This window comes from Schistocerca nitens, chromosome 2, assembly GCF_023898315.1.
Source record: "Schistocerca nitens isolate TAMUIC-IGC-003100 chromosome 2, iqSchNite1.1, whole genome shotgun sequence".
NCBI classification, from domain to species: domain Eukaryota; kingdom Metazoa; phylum Arthropoda; class Insecta; order Orthoptera; family Acrididae; genus Schistocerca; species Schistocerca nitens.
This window is the reverse complement of record NC_064615.1, coordinates 380,369,870-380,393,436: the sequence shown is the minus strand read 5'-3', so window position 1 is coordinate 380,393,436 and position 23,567 is coordinate 380,369,870. Positions and strand designations below refer to the sequence as shown.

The window sequence follows — 23,567 nt, the reverse complement described above, 5'->3', positions numbered from 1 at the left end:
GCCAAGACGCTATGCCGTTTCCAAGACACTCATTTTTAGAGCTGGGTTATAATAACACTCTGCCCTTTATGGAAGTTGCTCATGTCAGAGTATCTCCCAATGTGTGGTCCATATAATCACTAGAATGATTCCCTGTTCGCCTGTACTCCACTTATATTTTAGGGTCGGTCAAAAAGTAATGCCTCCTTCTCCTCCTCTTCTTCTTCTTCTTCTTCTTCTTCTCTCTCTCTCTCTCTCTCTCTCTCTCTCTCTCTCTTTTAAATTTGTCAAGAATTTAAAATGCAACTGCACAGGTTCAAAAAACATGACACCAATGATTAATTTATAACCTCTCATATAATCTCCATCCATTTACACAGTTCTGGTCCATGTTTTAACATGGGCGTATATTCCAGTGCGGTAAAACACACAGTCCTGTTTCTGAAACCATTAATTCATGGACATTTTCATGGCATCCTGATCTTCCAAGTTATTGAATAATCAGTATCGTCCTACATTTAGTGAGAGAGGTAATGTGATACAAATCATCTGCAGTCACGTGGCGGTCCCCATGAATGATGTCATTGACTCACTCGATGTTGTGTGAAGTCACTGCACTCACCGCCCTGCTGCTCAGAGTTTTGTCAGCCAATGATTGTCGCTCTTCAGCTTCGTTACAGCAATGAACCTGTCATCTAGGAGTGCGGATACCTACTGTTGCACCACTGTATACATTTTCAGTCTTTCACAAATGCAAATGTGCATGTCACCTTCTACTTCCAATAATTCTAACATAGAATGCTGTCTAATATGAATATTGATGTCAGCCATTTTGCAAGAGACTGCAGTACTGGCACCTGTTGATGAAGAAAGTTATTACTACAGTGGAGATTTGAGTAGTTTTGTGGAACAGTGCCAGATTCAGATTTTTCACTTAACAAACTTTATTTAAGAAGAGAAAAATTACTTTTTAACTGACGCTCATCCTTTCCTAAGTCGTGTGCTTACAATACCGCTAAACTGTATTCAATCTTGCAGTTGGTAGTGATCATGGTGTCTCTGCTTGTCACTGTAAATTGGCAGTCAGCTTAAAAAGTGATAAATAATGGCATTGAAATTTTGTAATAAATAATATCACAGTTGAAAATAAATTCTGGAACAAATGTTCAAAAACATTAAATAGAGGATTGTACCTGTTGCACTTTATAACAATATGAATTCAAGAAATACAAATTAATGCATAGAACAGCAAGAAATCTACAGCAAATAGAACTGTAAGAAGCATCAACTGTGACCCAGGCTCAACTGATATTGTCTCACCAGCTGAAGACTTCATCTACAGGCCAAATGAGAAAGCAGCTTGTAACTGACTGTGCTTCAAATATGCCATTTTAAGATGCACTGTCCTAAACAGAGTGGAGCTTATGGCAACCTGCAGGCCACAGTGTCCTGTGTATGGCTTTGCTTTGGCTGTTGCCTTCCACAAGGAAGTCAGTGTGTTAAACAGTACAAAGTGAAAGGACAAATTTGGCATTTGTTAGCTTGCAGTCTCAACTACTGTTCCACATTATCATAAGACATTAACTTCTTGAGTCAGTCCATTAACACTCCTGATGACTGGAATTGACCATTACCAACCACTTATTTTTATGCCCCCACCCCTCCTCCTCTGTCCCACCCCCCTCCCACTGCTCCCCCTCCCACTGCCCCCCCCCTCCCCACCCCCAGCCCCAATGAACCATGGACCTTGTTGTCAGTGGGGAGGTTTGCGTACCTCAGGGATACAGATAGCCATACCATAGGGGCAACAGAAGGGTATATGTTGAGAGGCCAGACAAACATGTGGTTCCTGAAGAGGGGCAGCAGCCTTTTCGGTAGCTGCAGGGCGATCAGTCTGGATGATTTGACTGATCTAACCTTGTAACATTAACTAAATCGGCCTTCCTGTGCTGGTACTGTGAATGCCTGAAAGCAAGGGGAAACTACAGTCATAACTTTTCTGGAGGGTATGCAGCTCTGCTGTACAGTTAATTGATAATGGCGTCCTCTTGGGTAAAATATTCTGGAGATAAAATAGTACCCCATTTGGATGTCCAGGCAGGGCTACTCTGGAGAAACAAAGCTGTCATTCTATGATTGGAGCATGGAATGTCAGATCCTGTAGTTGGGCAGGTAAGTCAGAAAACTTAAAAAGGGAAATGGATAAGCTGAAGTTAGATATAGTGCAAATTAGTGAAGTTTGGTGGCAGCAGGAACAGGACTTGAGGTAAGGTGAATAGGGGTTTATAAATGCAACATCAAATAGGAGTAATGCGAGAGTAGGTTTAACAATGAGTAAGAAAATAGGAATGCTACTATGAACAGCATAGTGAACACATTATTGTAGCCAAGATAGACATGAAGCCTACAGCCACCACTGTAGTACAAGTTATATGCCAACTAGCTCTGCAGAGGATGAAGAGATTGTAGGCATGTATGATGAGGTAAGATATTATTCATATGATTAATGGAGCTGTTAATAGTCATGGGGGACTGGAATTTGATAGGAAAAGGAAAAGAATGAAAAGTAGTAGGTGAATATGGAGTAAGGAAAAGGAATGAAAGAGGAAGATGCCTGGTAGAATTTTGCACAGAGCATATTAATCATCGCTAATACTTTATTTAAGAAGGCTGTACACACCAAAGAGACCTGGAGTCACTGGAAGGTTTCAGATTGATCATATAATGGTAAGACAGAGATTTTGGAACCAGATTTTAGATTGTAAGCCAGTCCAAGGGGCAGATGTGGACTCTGACCACAATTTATTGGTTGTGAACTGTAAATTAAAAGTGATGAAACTGCAAAAAGGTAGAAAATAAAAGAGATGGGACCTTGCTAAACTGAAAGAACAAGAAGTTGTTGAGAGTTTAAGAGGGAGCATTAGGAAACAATTAACAAAAATGGGAAAGGAATACAGTAGAAGATGAATGGGCAACTTTTAGAGAAGAAATAGTGAAGGCAGCAGAGGATTAAATAGTAAAAAGACTAGGCCTAGGAACAATCCTTGGATAACACAACAGATACTGAATTTTACCGATGAAAGAAGAAAATATAAAAATGCATTAAATGAAGCAGGCTAATGAGAATACAGACATCTAAAAAATGAGACTGACAGAAGGTGCAAAATGGCCAATCAGGAATGGCTAGAGGGGAAACATAATGATATAGAAGCATATGTCATTGGGGAAACTGCCTACAGGAAAATTAGAGACCTATGGTCAAAAGAAAAGCAGTGGTATGAATTCAGAGAACTCATGGAAAACCAGTCCTAAGCAAAGAAGGGGAAGGTGGAAGGAGTATATGGAGGGTCTATACAGGGGATGTGAACTTGCAGGCGCACTTATAGAAATAGAAGACAATGTAGATGACAATGAGATGGGAGATATGATATTGCGAGAAGAATTTGACAGAGCACAGAAAGATGTAAGTCGAAACATGGCTCCAGGAGCCATTCTGTCGTTCTGTTAGAATGACTGATAGGCTTGGCAGAGCCAGCCATGACAAAAATATTCCATCTGGTGTGGAAACAGACGAAACAACCTCAGATTTCAAAAAGAATATAATACAAGGGTTGAATGAAAACTAATGCCTCCTCCTTCATTAATTGGGTTTGGATGGGAATATTTTAATAAATCAAACACAGAAATAATCCTTAGAATGTGATATTTAATTATCAATATTCACTTTTCCACATAATCACAAGGTAGTTGGATACATTTCTGTCAACAATGAACAAGTTTTCTGAAGCTGTAACAGAAGAAGTTGACACTCATGGTTACGCAACCACGGTCTAACAGTTTTCTCAACGTCTTCATCAGAAGCATAATGATTTCCCCATAGATTGTCTTTCATTATTGGGAACAGATGGAAGTCAGACGGTGCTAAATCTGGACTGTACGGAGGATGCCGTTCGGTGGTGAGATCCAGTCTCTGAAGTTCTGCTGTGGTGGCATGTGAAGTGTGTGGTTTCGCATTGTCATGCTGCAGGAAAACATTTCCCTTTTCCTTTTGAACCCTTGTTAGCTGCCGTTTCAGAGTTCGCAGTGTTGTGATGTAACACTCTGAATTTATTGTCGTTCCATGATCAAGGAAATCAACATGGATAACACCATCTGCATCCCAGAACAATGTGGCCATGATTTTTCCAGCTGAGGGGTGCGACTTGAATTTCTTTTTCGTCTGCTGTCACAATTAAATGGAGAAAGGCATCACCTTCATTTTCGTAACGCAAGAGGAGTTCCTGGCAAATTTCAAATCTGTGCGCTTTCACTTAAGGAGTCAGCTTGCGGGGTACCCATTGTGGACAGATGTTCCGATAACAAAGCAAAGCAATAATGTGACCCACACTTTCTTGTGAAATGCCGATTGTGCTTGCAATTTCTCTCTGAGTGATACGATGATTGTTCTGAATCAATCTGTCAACATTTTACGTGTGAAACTCGGTGGTTGCTGTCACAGGACATCCAACTCTTTGTTTGTCATGCAAGTCAGATGTTCCCACCTCAACATCTTTAAAGTTACTCGCCCAACGATGTGCAGCACTCACATCAACACAATCACCATAAAATGCTTTCATTCTTTGATGAATCTCCTTTGGAGTGACACCTTCTGCTGTACAGAGTTCAATGACTGGGCGTTGCTTAAATCACATTGAGTGACCATCTGCACAGGGCTCCATACTTCACACTGTAACAACACAATCATTCAGTGCTAAGGCTTCCCGCCAACTAGAGCTGTAGAGAAGAGGCTATGGAACAAGCCAGTACCTGCTGCATACCAATGCTGCCAACTGTTGAAGAGTTACAAAGGTGGAGGCATTACTTTTCAGTCAACTCTCATAATTTCAATTACAAAGAAAGCAGGTGCTGTCAGGTGTGGATATTACTGAAGTATTAGTTTAATAAGTCATGGTTGCAAAATACTAACACAAATTCTGTACAGAGGAATGAAAAAACTGGTTGAAGCCAATCTCGGGGTAGATCTGTTCAGATTCCAGAGAAATGAAGGAACAAGTGAGGCAATGACTTCTCATAGAAGATAGGTTAAGAAATGGCAAACCTAAGTTTGTAACATTTGTAGACTTAGAGAAAGCTTTTGTCAGTACTGACTGGAATACTCCCTTTGAAATTCTGAGGGTAAAATACAGGAAACGAAGGGCTATTTACAACTTGTACAGACACCAGACAGCATTTATGAGAGTCGAGGAACTTGAAAAGGAAGTAGTGGTTGAGAAGGGAGTGAGGCAGGGTTGTAGCCTAGCCCCAGCGTTATTCAATCTGTACATTAAGCAAGCAGGAAAGGAAACCAAAGAAAAATTTGGAGTAGAATTAAAGCCCAGGGAGAAGAAATTAAAAGTTTGAGGTTTGCCGATAACATTTTAATTCTCTCAGAGAGACCAAAGGACTTTGAAGAGCAGTTGAATGGAATGGACAAGGTCTTATAAGGAGGATATAAGATGACCATCAAGAAAAGCAAAACAAGGCTAATGGAATGTAATCAAATTAAGTCAGGTGTTGCTGTGGGAATTAGATTAGGAAACAAGATACTAAAAGTAGTAGATTACTTTTGCTGCTTGGGCAGCTAAATAACTGATGATGGCCAAAGTAGAGATATTAACTGTTGACATAATGACAAGAAAAAGCATTTCCAAAGAAGAGAAATTTTTTAATATCAGGAATAAATTTAAGTGTTGGGGAGACTTTTATGAAAATATTGGTATGGAGTGTAGCCATGCATGGATGTGAAACATGGACGATAAACAGTTTAGACAAAAAGTGAATAGAAGCTTTTGAAATGTGGTGTTACAGAAGAATGCTGAAGATTAGATGTGTAGATCATGTAACTAATGAGGAAGTACTGAATAGAATTTGGGAGCAAAGTACTTTGTGGCACAACCTGACTAGAAGAAGGGATCAGTTGGGAGGACATGTTCTGAGACATAAAGAGATCACCATTTAGTACTTGAGTGAAGTGTATGGGGTAAAAATTGTAGAGGGAGACCAAGAGATGAATACACTAAGCAGATTCAGAAAGATGTGGGATGCAGTAGTTACTTGGAGATGAAGAGGCTTGCACAGGATAGAGCAGCATGGGGACCTGCATATTTTGACTGAAGATCACAAAAGCAACAATATAATTTTTATATGCCTCCTGTACAATCATTGCTTCAAATTGGTCATCTACAGTAACAAAATTAGAAAGACATTTTTTTAAATTTTGAATGCGGCTGTAAATCTGAAAAAAGTAAATATCAAAAAGGGTATATGCACAGATACAGCACATACGTATTGTCTAATTTTCAATGTTATCACCATTCGATCATGACATTGATTGTAACAGTGTATCATTTTTCCTGTCCCCTGTGCAAGAATGCCTTATACTGTCCATTAAGGTGTGAGGGTGAATCAAATATACATGAGATTTAATTTTCTAAGTATTTTTAATTGATGGTAAAAAGTATTTAGGCCATTTTTCAGCATAGCCCTGCTGTCATAAAACATTACCTCCACCAAACAGGTAACTTCAACATCCTGTCCTCATAGAATCAAGTCTGTTGTGTTTGCAGTCATTCTGATCAAAAAAAAAAAAATGGTCCCCTCCATTCCCCATTCCGTCCTTGCTGCTTTTGATGCAAGGGTGTAATGATGTACCAGTGTTTCATCACAGGAGACAACGTGAGTTAGAAACAATTCTCTGCCCTAGACAAAGTATGCAAACAATTCAGTTTTTTATCAGTTGTCAAAAGGCAATGAAACCACCAGGAGCACAATTTCCTGAATGCTAGCTCGCCTGATGCATTAGCATGTCAGATTTAAAAGAACACAAAATCTCCTCGATTGGCAATGTTTCACAGAAGCCTGAAATTTAATGTGGTCGCTAATGTGAGATACTTTTAATAATTCCCACAAAAGATCTCTTTCAAAATCTGGCAGAAAATCCAAAGAGAAACAGGATGTATGTAAAGTACGCCAGTGGCTAGGCACAGTCAGTACCTACACTGTGTGGTAGCAGTGGGAATGTTACAGTGACAATGGCACTGAAGTGGAGTTGCTAAACCCAACTTCCTGAAATTCCTTCACCAAAGAAGACGAAGTAAATATTCCAGAATTCAAATAACGAACAGCTGCTGATGTAACTGAGAAGTATATTGTCTCAGTGTAACTGTGCACCAACTATGACGTTTCCAGTGTCTGCTGATATAATAGCTCCGTAGTTAGCAACTGTATACAACTGCTTCCATACACAAAGACAGACATTGCACAGCTCACACCAATATACAAAAAGAGAAACATAAGTGCTCTGCTGAATTACAGATGCATATCAGTGACGTTGATTTGCAGTAGGATTCAGGAACTTTTATTGCATTCAGATATTATCAGTTACCCCGAAGAAAACGATATATTGACATGCATTCAGCACCGAATCAGAAAATATCATTCTTTTGAAAGACAAGTATCTCATTATACACACAAGGTAATGTATGTTATCGACAGGGGATCTCAAATTGATTCCATATTTCTAGATTTCCAGAATGCGTTTGACACTGTTCCTCACAAGATTTTTTAATCAAATTGTGTGACTGTGGAGTATCATTTCAGTAATGTGGCTAGATTCATAATTTCCAGTAAGGAAGATGATGGCTCATAATAACTGATGAGAAGTCATTGAGTAAAACGGAAGTGATATCTGGCATTCCCCGAGGAAGTGTTATAAGCCCTCTGCTGTTGCTAATCTGTATAAATGATTAAGGAGACAACCTGGGCAGCCATCTTTGTAAATGGTGCTGTCATTTAGCATCTAGAAAAATCGTCAGATGAGCAAACCCAGTTGCAAAATGATTTAGACAAGTTATCTGTGTAGGGTGGAAAGTGGCAGTTGACTCTTAAACAATAAAAAGTGTGAGGTCATCCACATTATTACTGAAAGGAGTAAGTTAAATTTTGGTTACACCATAGATTGTCTACATCTAAAGACTGTGAATTCAACTAAATTCTTGGGGATAATAATTACAAACAATGTGAATAGGAACGATCTCTTGGAAAATGTTGTGGGTGAACCAAAGACTGCATTTTATTGACAGAAAACTTACATAATGCGACAAATCAGTTAAAAAGATTGCCTTCACTATGCCTTTTGTCCTCTTCTGGAGTACTGCTGCACAATATGGAATTCTTTCATGACAGGATTGATGAACAACATCAAGAAAGTTCAAAGAAGGGCAGCTACTGTTGTATTATCATGAAACATGAGAGCGTGTTACAGATATGATATGTAAATTGGGATAGAAATCATTAAAACAGGAACAAAGGTGCTTTTCATTGCAGCCAGATCTTTTCACAAAAGTTCAGTTGCCAGCTTTTGACTCCAGTTGCCAAAATATTTTGTTGAATCCCACGTATATAGGGCAAATGATCATTTTAATAAAATAACAGCATGCATGAAAAAATTTTAGTCTTTTTTCCAGTGCACTATTCAAAAGCGTATCAGTAAATCAGTTGTCTGGGCATTGTTTATTGATCCCTCTGCCAAGCACTTAAGTATTAATTGCTAACTAGTCATGTAGATGCAGATGTGATAACTGCAAAAGTTTTGGCATGACTTACATCGACCCCACCTGCAAACTCGGCAGCCGTGAGACACCTGTCGCCCTCAAGAAGTTGTTGAACAAGACTAATGTTGTTGTTTATTATGCTGGTTCACAATCGGCTGTGATAGCTCTAAGTCTCAAGTGCTATGATCCGCCAAAGATAGCTTGTGCCAAGTAAACACTCAAGACCTCAAATGAGCTGCTTCTTTGAACTGTTTAGTAGATCTCCTGAGGGTTTCACCTGTCTTTATGCCCTACCAAGAGATAAACTTAATAATAATAATAATGCACTGCACTGTGGAGATAGATAACTCTAAGCATGTCATGATGATGACTAATGGCATTGAGTGGCTCCACTCCACTGTTTTCACCACATCTAATATCTCTGCCCAACACAGACAAGAACAGAAACCTTCACATGTCAATACCACACACGCAGGATCAAGAGTCTTGTCTATACTGTATTTGATACATTTGGTATGTTGTTGTTGTTGTTCTCTGCAGTTTCTCCTCTGAGGTGAAACATTGTCCACCCAATTCTTAAAAATGATTGATGTCACGTGATGCCAACCAGATCTGTACTATAGGAAGGATGATCAGTTGTATCCCCATTTTAACTGTTGACGAGTTTTTATAATGCCAGAGTGTACAGGTCAGCATAGTCTCACGGTCACCTGAAGACAATGTGCCTCTTTAGTTTGAATGGCTTTGCATAGACTCAACAGTGTCTCACAGTGTTCAAATGCATTGATTATTGTCTCAGAAAGTGGGGTGTCTTAAAATGAGAAACTGCAAATTATTATGAAGGTACAGTTTAACCAGTCGGTAGCTGCATTTTTCTTCCTGGAAGATACGAAAGTAACATTTGTTATAATACTTACATCGTTCTTCCATTTGCTCTCTTTTATGTCGCCACACATCTGTACATCTCTTTGTGGCCTGTGTGTGTGAGAGTAAATCAGAACAATAAACACTGAGTGTGATGAAGCAATGCCTGTATCTGTGCCATACTGCTGTAGCATTTAGCACATGACTGAGTCATTTGTATGTAGTTTTGAAAAGGTAAGGTAAATGAATTTCATATTTGAAGATGGTGAACACAGGTTACAAGTTTTCTGTATTTATGGTACAAATCCACACAAGAATTGTGCAATAAATGATACACAGAATTGTTAATGTATAACAAGTATTCATAAATCTAGAAAAGTAAAGAAAAAAATTGCACTTTATTGTGGCAGTGTCCTTGTAAGCTAAATAGTAGCTCACAGAAATACTTAGTGTCCTATATTTCAATCAGTATATCTTCTAGTGGCTTGCGTTTGAGATCAGGTACAGTAGCATCATCTGCAGGGTATCCAACTGGCAGCAAGAGAGTAAGTTTCTCATTTGCTGGCCGTCCCAACAGTTTACGTAGTGCTGGTCCACAGTTGAGTGGTGTGCTAGTGAGTGATACAAGCCCAGCATACTGAAATAAGGTATTATAAATCATTACTATTAGCATGATATGAGAGAAACCTACAAGTAATCAAGTGAAATTTGTATTCATGTTTATCTCCATTTCTGAGCACAGTAAGAATGTGTTTGTACACATTGTTAATGTCAAACTACTAATAATGGTTACAGAAAGGTGAATTGGTACAAACAAATATATCATCCATCTGAAATAACTTGAGTAAACAGTGAAAACTCCAAATCAGGATGAGTGGACCAAGTAACAATTCTGAATCCTCATTACAAAAATTATTTCTAAATTTCATTTGTTTTAGTAAGCTACTTTGAGAACAATCAAAATGAAGTGGACATATATTACGCCTATAGAGAAGAAGTGATAAGTTTTGACTAGAAAATATGCATTTTGTTACTTTTAGTACTTGGGGGACCTTGTTGAAAATGTGTGCTGCAGAGAAACAAACACTTTTCTCCCAATACAACTGTCTTGTGCCCACTGAACAGAAACAGCTGTTCCAGGATGACTTTCAGAGAGACATCCATAATCAGTCATTGTTAATGCTGTCCTGGGTGATAAAACATGCTCCTGCTCTTTGCTTGAACAAAATATAGTAAATCTGTAACTCTACATTGTTGGATGATGCTATTGAGGATTTTGCCAAATTGATAGGTGAGAAATGGGGTAGGTCAGTCTGCCAGCTATAGACTTGTACACACACATGCTTTTAGAATTGAAGGCAAGTGCAAATAATTGTGAAACACTGTAATAAATATATTTTGCAAAAATTATTTAGAGCAATCAGTAAAACAGTGCATCCAAGAGGGGCACGCATTGTATCTGCTGGCAACAAGCAGGCCCAAATATTTTGATTTGGGGAACATAGATGTAATACTCTATGACCTTCAAGGCTATTGCAACATTATTGATCACTGGTATTGGGCAAAAAGTTAATAAAAGCAGGAAGATATTTCTGTTTAACAGCTGTAATAGGAAAATAATTAGAAACTACTTGAGCAGTCACCAGCAAACATTCAGCTCTGGAAAAGATAATATGGAAAATCTCGGGCACAAATTTAGATGATTTGTAGGCCATGTGCTAGATAAGAAGAAGCTGTGGATAGTACTAAGGAGTGAGGAGGACACACCGTCGTTCAGTAGCAACGAGTAATGGTACAAGAAAGTAATCATCAATCACAGAGCACCTTACTCGCAAAATCCTGAGATTTCACATTCCATTCCAAGTTGAGAAACATGTTCCTTCCTTCAGCATACATCTCATGTAATAACGATGGCTCTAAAATGAGAGACATTGAGGCTCATACAGAGGGGTACCATCAATCTGTCTACCTATGTACAATCTGCAAATGGAATAGAAAAAGAGAAAAATAATACTGGAATAAGATGTATCCCCCATCACACACTATGGTGACTTGCAGAATACAGATGTTATGTGTCACACTCAGTGTTGAGTTTGATGCCAAATAACTGTGATTATTATGTAAAAATCACAAATGGTGGTATACTAGGGTATAATAAATTTAATACTGACAATTGTTGCACCCATATCACTTTCATCATGAAATTACATTATATGCATTTCCAGAACTGGTTATCTGTTTTATCGTTTAAGACGAGAAGAGGATCAAAACTGCTCATAAGAAATATGGTTTTCATAACAAAATTATCAACTTTGTATATCTATAACACAGTCTGGAGAATGTTAAAGTCAGTCGTTGACCAGAATGTTTTTTAACAGTTAATTCTTCCCAGATGATCACAATAATTTTGAAGTTGCATATCTCTTCAAAACACACTAACTGTGTGCATATTTAGTGTGTGTGTGTGTGTGTGTGAGAGAGAGAGAGAGAGAGAGAGAGAGAGAGAGAGAGCAATAAGTCATTAATTGTTAATACTTACATGTACAGCTGTGATGAGTATTCCTGCTGCCATTGCAACACTCATCTCATTGTAATAATGTATGACTTTTGTTCCATCTTCCTTTAAGCTATAGAGCTGCTTAAATACAAGGATGAGATATGGAGCAGTTGTAAGATACTCTTTAATCCAGTTTGTTCGGAGTGGCTTTAAATCAGTTGTCCACTGAACGCCTAACAGAAACAGATCATTAGGTAAACTTCTATGCAAGATAATATTATTTGCAATTTTGAAATTATATTGCTAATAAAACTGTATTAATAATGCTGTCAGAATTCAGTTTATTGTCAAAGCAGTAACAAATCCTCTGAACTAGTAAGATTTAATGAATATAATATTTTGCACAGTATAAAATTAATGTCTACACTAAGTTGGATTTATTATGTGACTAGTACACCAAAACCTTTGTCACTTTACAACAACAGGAAATTTTGAATCATCGTGAATATTGGAAACAGCTTCAGTCTCATTATTTTAAATAAAAAAATTCCAAGTTCATTGTTACTGTGGCTATTCCAAAGAACACATTATTTAAAAATGGAAAAAGGCAATGTCGTTTTAAGGAAACATTAGTTCAAGAAAGTGGGCTTCTTGAATTTTACGTCTTGAAATGCAATTTTGTGATCGCTGTGTAGGTTGAAATTTGAAAAATAAATTTTTATCTACGAATATTTCATTCACAACCATAAACAAATCACCAGAGCATAAAGCAAACCATGGGAATCTCTGAGCAGAAAAGGATACAAACCATGCATGAATATTGTGGCTTTTGCAACAACTGGTGCAAGATATGTAAATAGAGTATGCTTAAACACAAATTCTTTTATCTTTGTCAGGAAATTATAAACGTTGCTTCAGGCATCTATATACCTCACCAATGTCAGTACTCAGTACGTCAATAAGCAAAAAGTAAAATTAATAATTTTAATTATTGTTCTGTATGGAGCATGACTCCTTTTGAGTACATGGAAAGTTACTGAGAAGAAATACAGAGGTTTTTTTTTTTTTGTTTTTTTTTTAATGAGCATTGAGAACAAACACACTAATTGGACAGTAGTGTTGAATTGTGTACTTTTCACCTGAGTGTCCAAACAAGACTGAACCTGAAGAACAATTTTAGTTAAGCAACAGTCTGGTTTCATAATCTGTGTTTTTTTATGTGGGTGGTTATGTGGGGTGTGTTAGAAAATAATCCTTGATCAAATGTATTCGGACTCACCTGTGTAATGCAGAATTGATTACCATACGAGGTGTGTTAGAAAAGTATCCAACATTATTTTTCTTTTGCAAACACCTGATTGATTTAAATTTAGCATGCCTGCATCAGCCTACCTGAACCTTCATCCGCATGCACGATTTTTTTCCCAACTGTCGACTGTGTCAGTTGCTGGCAAGCAGCAGTTGAGTGAGATTGTGTGTAGTGCTTGCATCAGTTTTTCATTGCAAGGGAAATGACGGAATGACTGGAGCAGTGCTACTGCATCAAATTTTGCCCGAAACTGGGTGCCAGCCAAATGGAAACCATTTGGAAGATTCAGATTGCTTTCAATGACAATCTATGGGCATCACACAGATTAAGGAGTGGTACAAGCAGTTTACAGGTGGCTGTAAATCAGTGGAGAGTGAGCCATGCACTGGTTGGCCATCAAGATGCCAAAATGACCAAGTCATTGCCAAAGTGAACACTGTGGTGATGTGAGACTGTCATGTAACTATGAGATAAATTGCAGAAGAGGTGGGCATCAGCACTTTTTCAGTACATTCCATTGTGTCTCAAGATTTGGCCATGAAGGGAGTGTTCGCGAAATTCATGCCAAAGCTGTTGACAGTGGAGCAAACACAGCTTCATATTGAAGTCTCACAGTACATGATGGACTCCACAAACACTGACCCTGACTTCGTAAACACCATAATCATTGGTGACAAGCACTGGGCATACAGATACAACTCGGAAACCAAATACCAGTCGTCACAGTGGAAGCATTCCTCATCGTCAAGACCGAAAAGGCCTTCCAAGTGCACAGCAATGTCAAAGTGATCCTGACTGCTTTCTTTGACTCCTGTGGTGTGATACACAATGAGTACACGCCACAGAGTCAATCACCAAAGGGTACTACCGGGATGTCCTTCATTGCCTACCTGATGCTATGTGGTGCAGGAGACCAGACTTGCAGTCAACAGAAAAATGATGCACCTCCATCACAACAGTGCTCCAGCACATTCCTCACACTTGATTGAGACATTTTTTTTGACAAAAAACCAGTTTCCTGTGTGTCAACAGGCTCTTTAATCTGCTGACTCCTGATATGGCCCCCTTGCAACTTCTGGCTGTTCCCAAACTCAAGAAGCCATTGAAAGGAAAGCAATTTCAGATGGGAGAACATTAAGGCAGCAACAACAGTGACCTAAACTCTATTCTAAAAGAGAATTTTTCAGCATGCTTGCAATAGTGGTGGCACTTGCTGGGAGCAGTTTGTGGAGCCTGAAGGGGACTACTTTGGGGGTGATTAGGCGTCCAGCACTCCAGGTAAGCCAGGTTTTTTCCCCTCCTGGCCAAAGGTCAGATACTTTTCTTACAGACCTCATATGTAATTATTTCTTTGTTGGGAATTTCAGTGACACCAATACATTGATGCCGTTGGAAAGTTATTGTAGAATGTAAATATTTTTGAATACAAGAAGACCACACACTGAAAAGCAGAAGCATTGAGTTGTTGATAGGTGCGAACATGCGCGTGTTCACACACACACACACACACACACACACACACACACACACAAATTCTTACTTTCAGAGTAATCCTCTGATGAGCTAAAGTAAAAGACAGAAAAAGCACACACCTCAGTCTCTACATGTTGCCAGCTAGACTAACAGTGCCAGTGCTATGTTTCTCAGTGGGTGGACTAGTTATTTTGGGGTAGTGTCAGGTGGGATGGATAGTGGGTGTTAGAGACAGGAAGCAGGGTGAGGGACTAGGGGGGTGTGGCTAGTGGTTTAGAGGGAGACACTTGCTTTGCCAGCTAGGGATGCAAGAGGGAGGGGTGGCAGGTATGTGGGCTATGCATTTAATGCACAGTTGTATAGGCTGGTGAAGAGCAGTGCACCCTGTAAGTAACATAGGTGTGACAGGACAAAGGAAGGGGAAACTGTTGGGTGGAGGGTGCAGGGATTATATCTGACATTGAGGCCAGAATGATTACAGGAGTGGAGGATGTGTTGTAAGAATAACTTCCATCTGTGTAGTTCAGAGAAGCTGGTGATGGAGCGAAGGATCCAGATGGCCCAGGTTGTGAAGCAGCCATTAAAACTGTGCATGGTGTGCTCAGCTGCATGTTGTGCCACTGATTGGTCAACTAGGTTCTTGGCAACAATTTGGGGGTGGCCATTCATCATGGTGGACAGCTGGTTGGTAGTCATACTGACATAAAAGGGTTTGCAGCAGAGTTGGTATATGACATGGCTGCTTTTACAGATTGCCTGGCCTGTGACGTGGTAGAATAAGCCTGTGACAAGGCTGGAGTAAGAGGTGCTGCGTGGTGGATATGGCAGGTCACACACCTTGGGCAGCCACAGGATTATGATCCCTGTGACAACGGATTGGGGATGAACATGGCATACAGATGGAGTAGAATGTTGTGTAGATTGGGTGGGCTAGATGAGAAGGATCTTGGGTAGGATGTCCATCATTTGAGGGCAGGATGAGAGAGAATGATAGCCTTGGCAAAGGATATGGTTCAGTTGTTCCGTTCCAGGGTGCTATTGGGTGACCAGGGGGGAATGCTCCTTTGTAGCTGATTCTTGGATGTGGTGGGGAATAAGGCATTTGTGAGGATATTATATTTAAAATCTGTTTGACTAGATTTGGAGTGTATTGGCTGTTTGTGATGGCCTTCGTGTGGTCTTCAGCATATTGAGCAAGGGAATCCCATCACTGTAAATACGTTGTCCATGAGTGGCAAGGCTGCATGGGAGAGATTTTTGGGTATAGAAAGGAGGCATGTGTAAAAATGTTGGTACTGTTGGTGAGTAGTGGGTTTAATGTGGACAAAGGTGTGGGTGGAGCCACCAGAGAGGAGAAGGTCAACGTCCAGGGTAGAAGAGGACCAGGTAGAGCAGATGGGAGAGATGTTGAGGTTGTGAAGAAATGTAAGTAGGGTGACATGCACTCCATGTGTGTATTTTACTCTAGCTCAAAAAATGATTACTCCAAAAACCAGCACGTTTTTTTCTTTTGTGTGTGCCTATCAATGACTCAACCATTCTTCTTTTTGATCAGTGGCCTCCTTTAATCCAAAAGTAATTTATGTCATTATAGGCCATTGAGGTATTTAAAAATGCAACTGTCATGGTTGAAGCAACTTGAAATGCATTGTTGTTCTTTGTGATGGTTAGTTAAAATGGGGCAGCAATTGTTGTGCAGCAGATTGAATTCCTTCATAAATTATTCAAGTCAGTTGATTTACATGATTACTGTCATTGAGGTTAAATTGCAGACAACTAATGACCAGTGAATAAACCTCTGAACATGCCTGCAGAAGAAACTGCCTTTATCAGTTTTTTGCTGTAATTACATTGACAACAGTTTCAACACTGAATTGCACATCAGAGAACACATCACTGCTCAAGCTTAATCTCATTTATCAGTGCTATTAAATATGTGTGCGTGTAGTAGCGTAAAGAGATATCCATGATAAATGGCAATAAAATGTAGAGCAGATGAGGGAAAGACCTCACTGCATAAATAGAATAGTTTGTTAACAATCAAGCACTGACAGTTATGAATATTATCGAACCATCAGTTTAATAAGTGATTGTTGTACATTATTATCATCAAATATTAACAGAAGGATGGAAAGACTGATAAAAACCATCATCGGGGAAGATCAAAAATGTAGGTACAGCAAGGTCATACTGACCCTACAATGTATCTTAGAAGACAGGTTAAAGAAAGGCAAATCCATGTTGATAGTATTTTTAGATTTAGAGAAAGCTTTTGAAAATGTTGACTTGAATACACTCTTTGAAATTCTGAAGGTATCAGACATAAAAACAGATAATAAAAGGGTATCTACAACTTGTACAGAAGCCAGACTGCAGTTACAAGAGTGAAAGGACATAATACGAATGCAGTACTTGAGAAGGGAGTCAGACAGAGTTATAGCCTATCTCCAATCACTCTGTACATTGGGCAAACAGCGAAAATACCAAGGCGAAATTTGAAAAGAAAGGGATATAAGAAATAAAATGTTTAAGGTTTGCCAATGATACTGTAATTCTTTCAAAGATGGTAAAGGGTATAGAAGAGCAGTTGAACAGGATGGAAAGCAAAACATGGAAAGATGGATGTTACTACTTGGATAGCAAAATAACTGACGATAGTAGATATAAAGATGATATAAAATGCAAATGAGCAATAACAAGAAAAGTGTTTCTGAAAAAGAGAAATTCGTTGATGTTTAATGTAAATAAACAAGAATACAATAGAAGCTTTGTAATGAGGTACTACAGAAGAATTGGAAGATTGTATAGGCAGACTGGATAGCTAATCAAGGGGTACTGAATCTAATTGGGAAGAAAACAAGACTAAAGGAAGGGATCACTTGATATGTCACAACATGAGCCATGAAGGAAAAGTCATTTTAGTTATGGATGAAAGTGTGTGTTGGTGTTTGTGGGGCAGGTGGGGGAGGGGGGGTGGCAGTGTGGAGTAAACATTTTACAAGAAGACCAACACTTGAGTACTGTAAGCAGCCTCTAGCGGTTGTAGATTGACGCAGTAGTTACGCAGAGATAAAGATGCTTCCACAGATTTGTATAACACAGAGAGTTTCACCATCCAGTCTTCGCACTGAAGACCACAACAGTAACAATCAAGCTACTGAGATCTGCCTCAGTGGTTATGTGCAGTTCATTGTACGTACATTCTAAGACAAAAAAAAAAAAAAAAAAAAAAGAGAGAGAGAGAGATACACCACGAAAGAAGTATTCAGTTGAGACAGATATCAGTAGATAAAAAAAAAAAAATGATTACAATTTCAGAAAAACTGGATGATTTATTCGAAAGAAAGAGCTTCACAAATTGAGCAAGTCAATAACGTCTTGGTCTACCTCAAGTCCTTAGACAGGCAGCTATTCGGCTTGGTACTGATTGATAGAGTTGTTGGATGCCCTCATGAGGGATGTCATGCCAAATTATGTCCTACTGACTCATTACATCATCAAAATCCCAAGCTGGCTGGAGGGTCCTGCCCACAATGCTCCAGACGTTCTCAACTGGGGAGAGCTTCAGCAGCCTTTCTGGCCAAAGTCAGATCTGGCAAGCATGAAGACAAGCAGTAGAAACTCTCACTGTGTGTGTGTGGAAATTATCTTGCTGAAATGTAAGCATAGGATGGCTTGCCATGAAGGACAACAAAACAGGACATACAATATCATTGATGTACCGCTGTGCTGTAAAGGTGTCGCAGATAACAACCAAAGAATTCCTGCTATTAAAAGAAATGGCACCCCATACCGTTACTCTTGGTTGTCAGGCCCTTTGGTGAGTGACAGTCAGGTTGGTATCCCACCGCTGTCTGGGGTGTCTCCAGAAACTTCTTTGTCCTGAAATCTTATTGACTGGAGTAGAATTTTGTTTAGTGATGAGTCCCAATTTCAATTGGGCCCCAATACCAGCAAAGACATCCCTGGAGACAACCCAAACAAAGGTGGGATACCATACGGCCCAACAAACAGGAGGGATGGTCTGGGGTGCCATTTCTTTTCACATCAGGACTCCTTTAGTTGTCATCCACAACACATTTACAGCACAATGGTATGTCAACAATATTCTAAACCCATTTTGATGCCCTTCAAGGCAGTCCATCCTGGGCTTAAATTTCAGTAAGATAATGCCACCCACACCTGCAGATAGTTTCTACTGCTTGTTTTTATGCTTGCCTAAACATACCTTGACCAATAGGATCGCCAGAGCTCTCCTAAACTGAGAATGTTTGGAGCATTTTGTTGATCTACCATGCCAATTTGACAGAATTTTGTGCAATTTCTATCATGAGGGCGTCCAAGAACCTTATCAATGAATGCTAAGCCAAATAACTGCTTGCATAATGGGCAGAGGTGGAAAATCACATTGTTGATTTGCTCAGTTTGTGAATCTCTTCCTTATGAATAAATAATCCAATTTTATAGCAGAGATGCTGAGTCGCGATAGGCACAATAAAAAGATTCACACAATCATAGCTCTCAGCCATTAAGGCCTTTGTCATCAGTAGACACACATACACACACACGCAACTTGCACACACTTCTGCAGTCTCAGAGAGCTGAAACTACACTGCGAGCAGCAGCACCAGTGCATGATGGAAGTGGCGACTGGGTGGGGGTAAGGAGGAGGCTGGGGTGGGGAGGGGGAGGGGGAGGGATAGTATGGTGGGAGTGGCGGACAGTGAAGTGTTGCAGTTTAGACGGAGGGTAGGAGAGAAGCTGCAGAGGGGGAAGGGGGTAAGGATACATCCTCCTACCACCACCTACTCCAGTCCGGTCACTAACATTACCTATCACATCCAAGGCAGGGCTACCTGTGAAACCAGTCAAGTGATCTACAAGCTAAGCTGCAACCACTGTGCTGCATTCTATGTAGGCATGACAATCAACAAGCTGAATGTCCACCTACAAACTGTGGCCAAAAAACAAGTGGACCACCCTGTAGCTGAACACACTGCCAAACATGATACCCCTCATCTCAATGACTGCTTCACAGCCTGTGCCATATGGATCCTTCCCACCAACACCAGCTTTTCTGAATTGCGCAGGTGGGAACTTTCCCTGTAATACATCCAACATTCCCGTAACCATCCTGGCCTCAACCTTCGTTAGTAATTGTCCTCACCCATCCAGCCCCCTCCCTGTTCCCATTCCAGCACTACACAGCCATCGTTTCTCCACCTCTCCACCACACCCAGTCTTTTAATTTCTTTTATTTTTATGATTTTTTTTTCTGCTACTTACCCCCTCCGCACCTTCTCTCCTACCCTCTGTCTAAACTGCAACACTTCACTGTCCGCCACTCCCACCATACTATCCCTCCCCCTCCCCGCCACAGCCTCCTCCTTACCCCCACCCAATCACCACTCCCATCATGCACTGGTGCTGCTGCTCACAGTGTAGTTTCAGCTCTCTGAGACTGCAGACATGTGTGCAAGTTGCGCTTGCATGAGTGTGTGTGTGTGCATGCGTGTGGGTATGTGTGTCTACTGCTGACAAAGGCCTTAATGGCTGAAAGCTATGATTGTGTGAATCTTTTTATTGTGCCTATCGTGACTCAGCATCTCTGCTATATGGTGAGTAGCAACTTTACTTCTCTCATATTGTTACATTCCATCCTGGATTTTCCATTGTTTTATCATCCAATTTTTTAAAAATTGTAATCATTTGTGCTGGTGCTGCAAACAGCTGAAAGCAAGGGGAAACTACAGCCGAAATTTTTCCCGAGGGCATACAGCTTTACTGTGTGGTTAAATGATGATGGTGTCCTCTTGGGTAAAATGTTCTAGGGGTAAAATAGTCCCTCATTTGGATCTCTGGGCAGGGGACTACTCAGGAGGACATCATTATCAGGAGAAACAAAACTGGCATTCTACAGATTGAAGCGTGGAATGTCAGATCCCTTATTTGGGCAGGTAGGTTAGAAAATTTAAAAAGGGAAATGTATAGGTTAAAGTTAGATTTAGTGGGAATTAGTGAAAATTGGTGGCAAGAGGAACAAGACTTATGGTCAGGTGAATACAGAGTTATAAATACAAAATCAAAAATGGGTGATGTAGGAGTAGGTTTAATAATGAATAAAAAATATCGGAACGTGTATAAGCTACTACAAACAGTGTAGTGAATGCATTATTGTAGCCAAGATAGACATGAAGCCCAGGCCTACCATAGTAGTACAGGTTTATATGCCAACTATTTCTGCAGATGATGAAGAGATTGAAGAACTGAATGGTGAGATAAAAGAAATTATTGATATAGTTAAGGCAGGTGAAGATTTAGTAGTCTGGGGGATTGGAAATCAATAGTAGGAAAAGTAAGAGAAGGAAAAGTTGTACGTGAATATGAACTTTGGGTAAGGAATATAAGAGGAAGGTGCCTGGTGGAATTTTTTACAGAACACAACTTAATCAGCTATCACTTGGTTTAAGAACCATGAAAGAAAGTTGTATACTTGGAAGAGAGCTGGAGACACAGGAAAGTTTCAGATAGATTATATAAGGGTAAGACAGAGATTTAGGAACCAGTTTTTAAATTGTAAGACATTTCCAGGGGCTGATGTGGATTCTGACCACAATTTATTGGTTATGCACTGTAGATTAAAACTGAAGAAACTGCAATAAGGTAAGAATTTGAGAAGGTGGGACCTGATTAAACAGAAAGAACCGGAGGTTGTAGAGGGTTTCAGAGAGAGCATTAGGGAACAATTGAGAAGAACAGGGGAAAGAAATACAATAGAACAACAATGGGTAGGTTTGGGAGATGAAATAGTTAAGGCAGCAGAGGATTGAGTTGGTAAAAAGATGAGGGCTAGTAGAAATCCTTGGGTAACAGAAGATATATTGAATTTAATTGATGAAAGGAGAAAATATAAAAATACAGTAAATGAAGCAGACAAAAAGGAATACAAAAGTATCAAAAGTGAGATCGACAAGATGTTCAAAATGGCTAAGCAGGAATGGCTAGAGGACAAATGTAAGGATGTAGAAGCATACATCACTAGGGGTAAGATAGATGCTGCCTGCAGGAAAATTAGAGAGACCTTTGCAGAAAAGAGAACCACCTGTATGAATGTCAAGAGCTCAGATGGAAAACCAGTCTAAGCAAAGAAGGGAAGCATAAAGATGGAAGAAATATATAGAGAGTCTATACAAGGGTGATGTACTTGAGAGAAATTTTATGGAAATGGAAGAAAACATAGATGAAGATGAAATGGGAGATGTGATACTGCGTGAAGAATTTGACACCGCCCTGAAAGGCCTAAGTCGAAACAAGGCCTCGAGAGTGGACAGCATTCCACTGGAACTACTGATAGCCTCGTATTAGCCAGCCATGACAAAACTTTTCCATTTGGTGAGCAAGATGTTTGAGACAGGCAAAATATCTTCAGACTGCAAGAAGAATATAATTATTCCAATCCCAAAGAAAGCAGGTGTTGACAGGTGTGAAAATTACCAAACTATCTGTTTAATAAGTCACGGTTGCAAAACGGATGAATGGAAGAACTGGTAGAAGGCAACCTCAGGAAAGATCAGTTTGGACTCAGGAGAAATGTTGGAACACATGAGGCAATACTGACCCTACGACTTATCTTAGAAGATAGGTTAAGGAAAGACAAACCTACGTTTCTAGCATTTGTAGGTTTTGAGAAAGCTTTTGACAGTGTTGACTGGAATGTTCTCTTTCAAATTCTGAAGGTGGCAGGGGTAAAATATAGAGCAAAAGGCTATTTACAATTTGTACATAAACCAAATGGCAGTTATAACAATTAATGGGCATGAAAGGGAAGCAGTGATTGAGAAAGGAGTGAGATAGGTTTGTAGACTACCCCTGATGTTATTCAATCCGTATATTGCAAGCAGTTAAGGAAACAAAAGAAAATTTTTAATATTAATTAAAATCCATGGAGAAGAAATGAAAACTTCGAGGTTTGTTGATAATATTGTAATTCTTTCAGACAGTAAAGGGCCTGGATGAGCAGTTGAGCAAGATGGACAGTGTCTTGAAAGGGGGATATAAGACGAACATCAACAAAAGCAAAACAAGTATAATGGAATGTAGTCAAATTAAATCAAGTGCTGCTGAGGGTATTAGATTAGGAAATGAGACATTTAAAGTAGTAAATGAGTTTTGCTATTTGGTAAGCAAAATAACTGATGATGGTCAAAGTTTCTGAATAAGAGAAATTTGTTAACATCAAGTACAGACTCACATGTCAGGAAGCCCTTTCTGAAAGTATCTGTAGGAGTGCAGCTAGTATGGAAGTGAAATATGGATGATAAACAGTTTAGACAAGAAGAGAATAGAATCTTTTGAAATGTGGTGTTACAGAAGAATGCTGAAGTTTAGATAGGTAGATCACATAACTAATGAGGGGGAACTGAATAGACACGGGGAGAAAAGGAATTTGTGGCAAAACTTGACTAGAAGAAGGGATCAGTTGGTACAACACATTCTGAGGCATGAAGGGATCACCAATTTAGTATTGTAGGGAAGTGTGGAGGGTAAAAATTGTAGAGGGAGACCAAGAAATGAATACACTAAGCAGATTCAGAAAGATGTAGGTTGCAGTAGTTACTTGGAGATGAAGAGGCTTGCACAGGATAGAGTAGCATGGAGAGCTGCACCAAACGTCTCTAGACTGAAGATCACAACAACAACAACCATTTGTTTGTTTGTACTGTACATCCTTTCTACCAATTACGTGTCTGAAACAATTATATGTTTGAAAGTAGTAGACAGAAACTGCTATGCTCTGGTAGTTCTCAGAAACCATGAGTGAAAATATGTGGGACATCCATGATCAGCTAGTATT

At 39.5% G+C, this 23,567-nt stretch overlaps 1 protein-coding gene across 1 annotated transcript in view; it reads right to left on the bottom strand.

Annotated features, from left to right (window-relative positions):
* Positions 1 to 9,704: 9,704 nt before the first annotated feature.
* Positions 9,705 to 23,567, bottom strand: part of LOC126234408 (iodotyrosine deiodinase 1) — a 111,363-nt gene continuing 97,500 nt past the window's right edge. Inside the window, exons 4-5 of the mRNA XM_049943099.1 lie at positions 11,974 to 12,164; positions 9,705 to 10,071 (exon numbers count right to left, since the gene is read on the bottom strand). Coding sequence (XP_049799056.1) covers positions 9,889 to 10,071; positions 11,974 to 12,164 — 374 coding nt within the window. The 3' untranslated portion in view covers positions 9,705 to 9,888. The remainder of the gene's footprint in view (positions 10,072 to 11,973; positions 12,165 to 23,567) is intronic.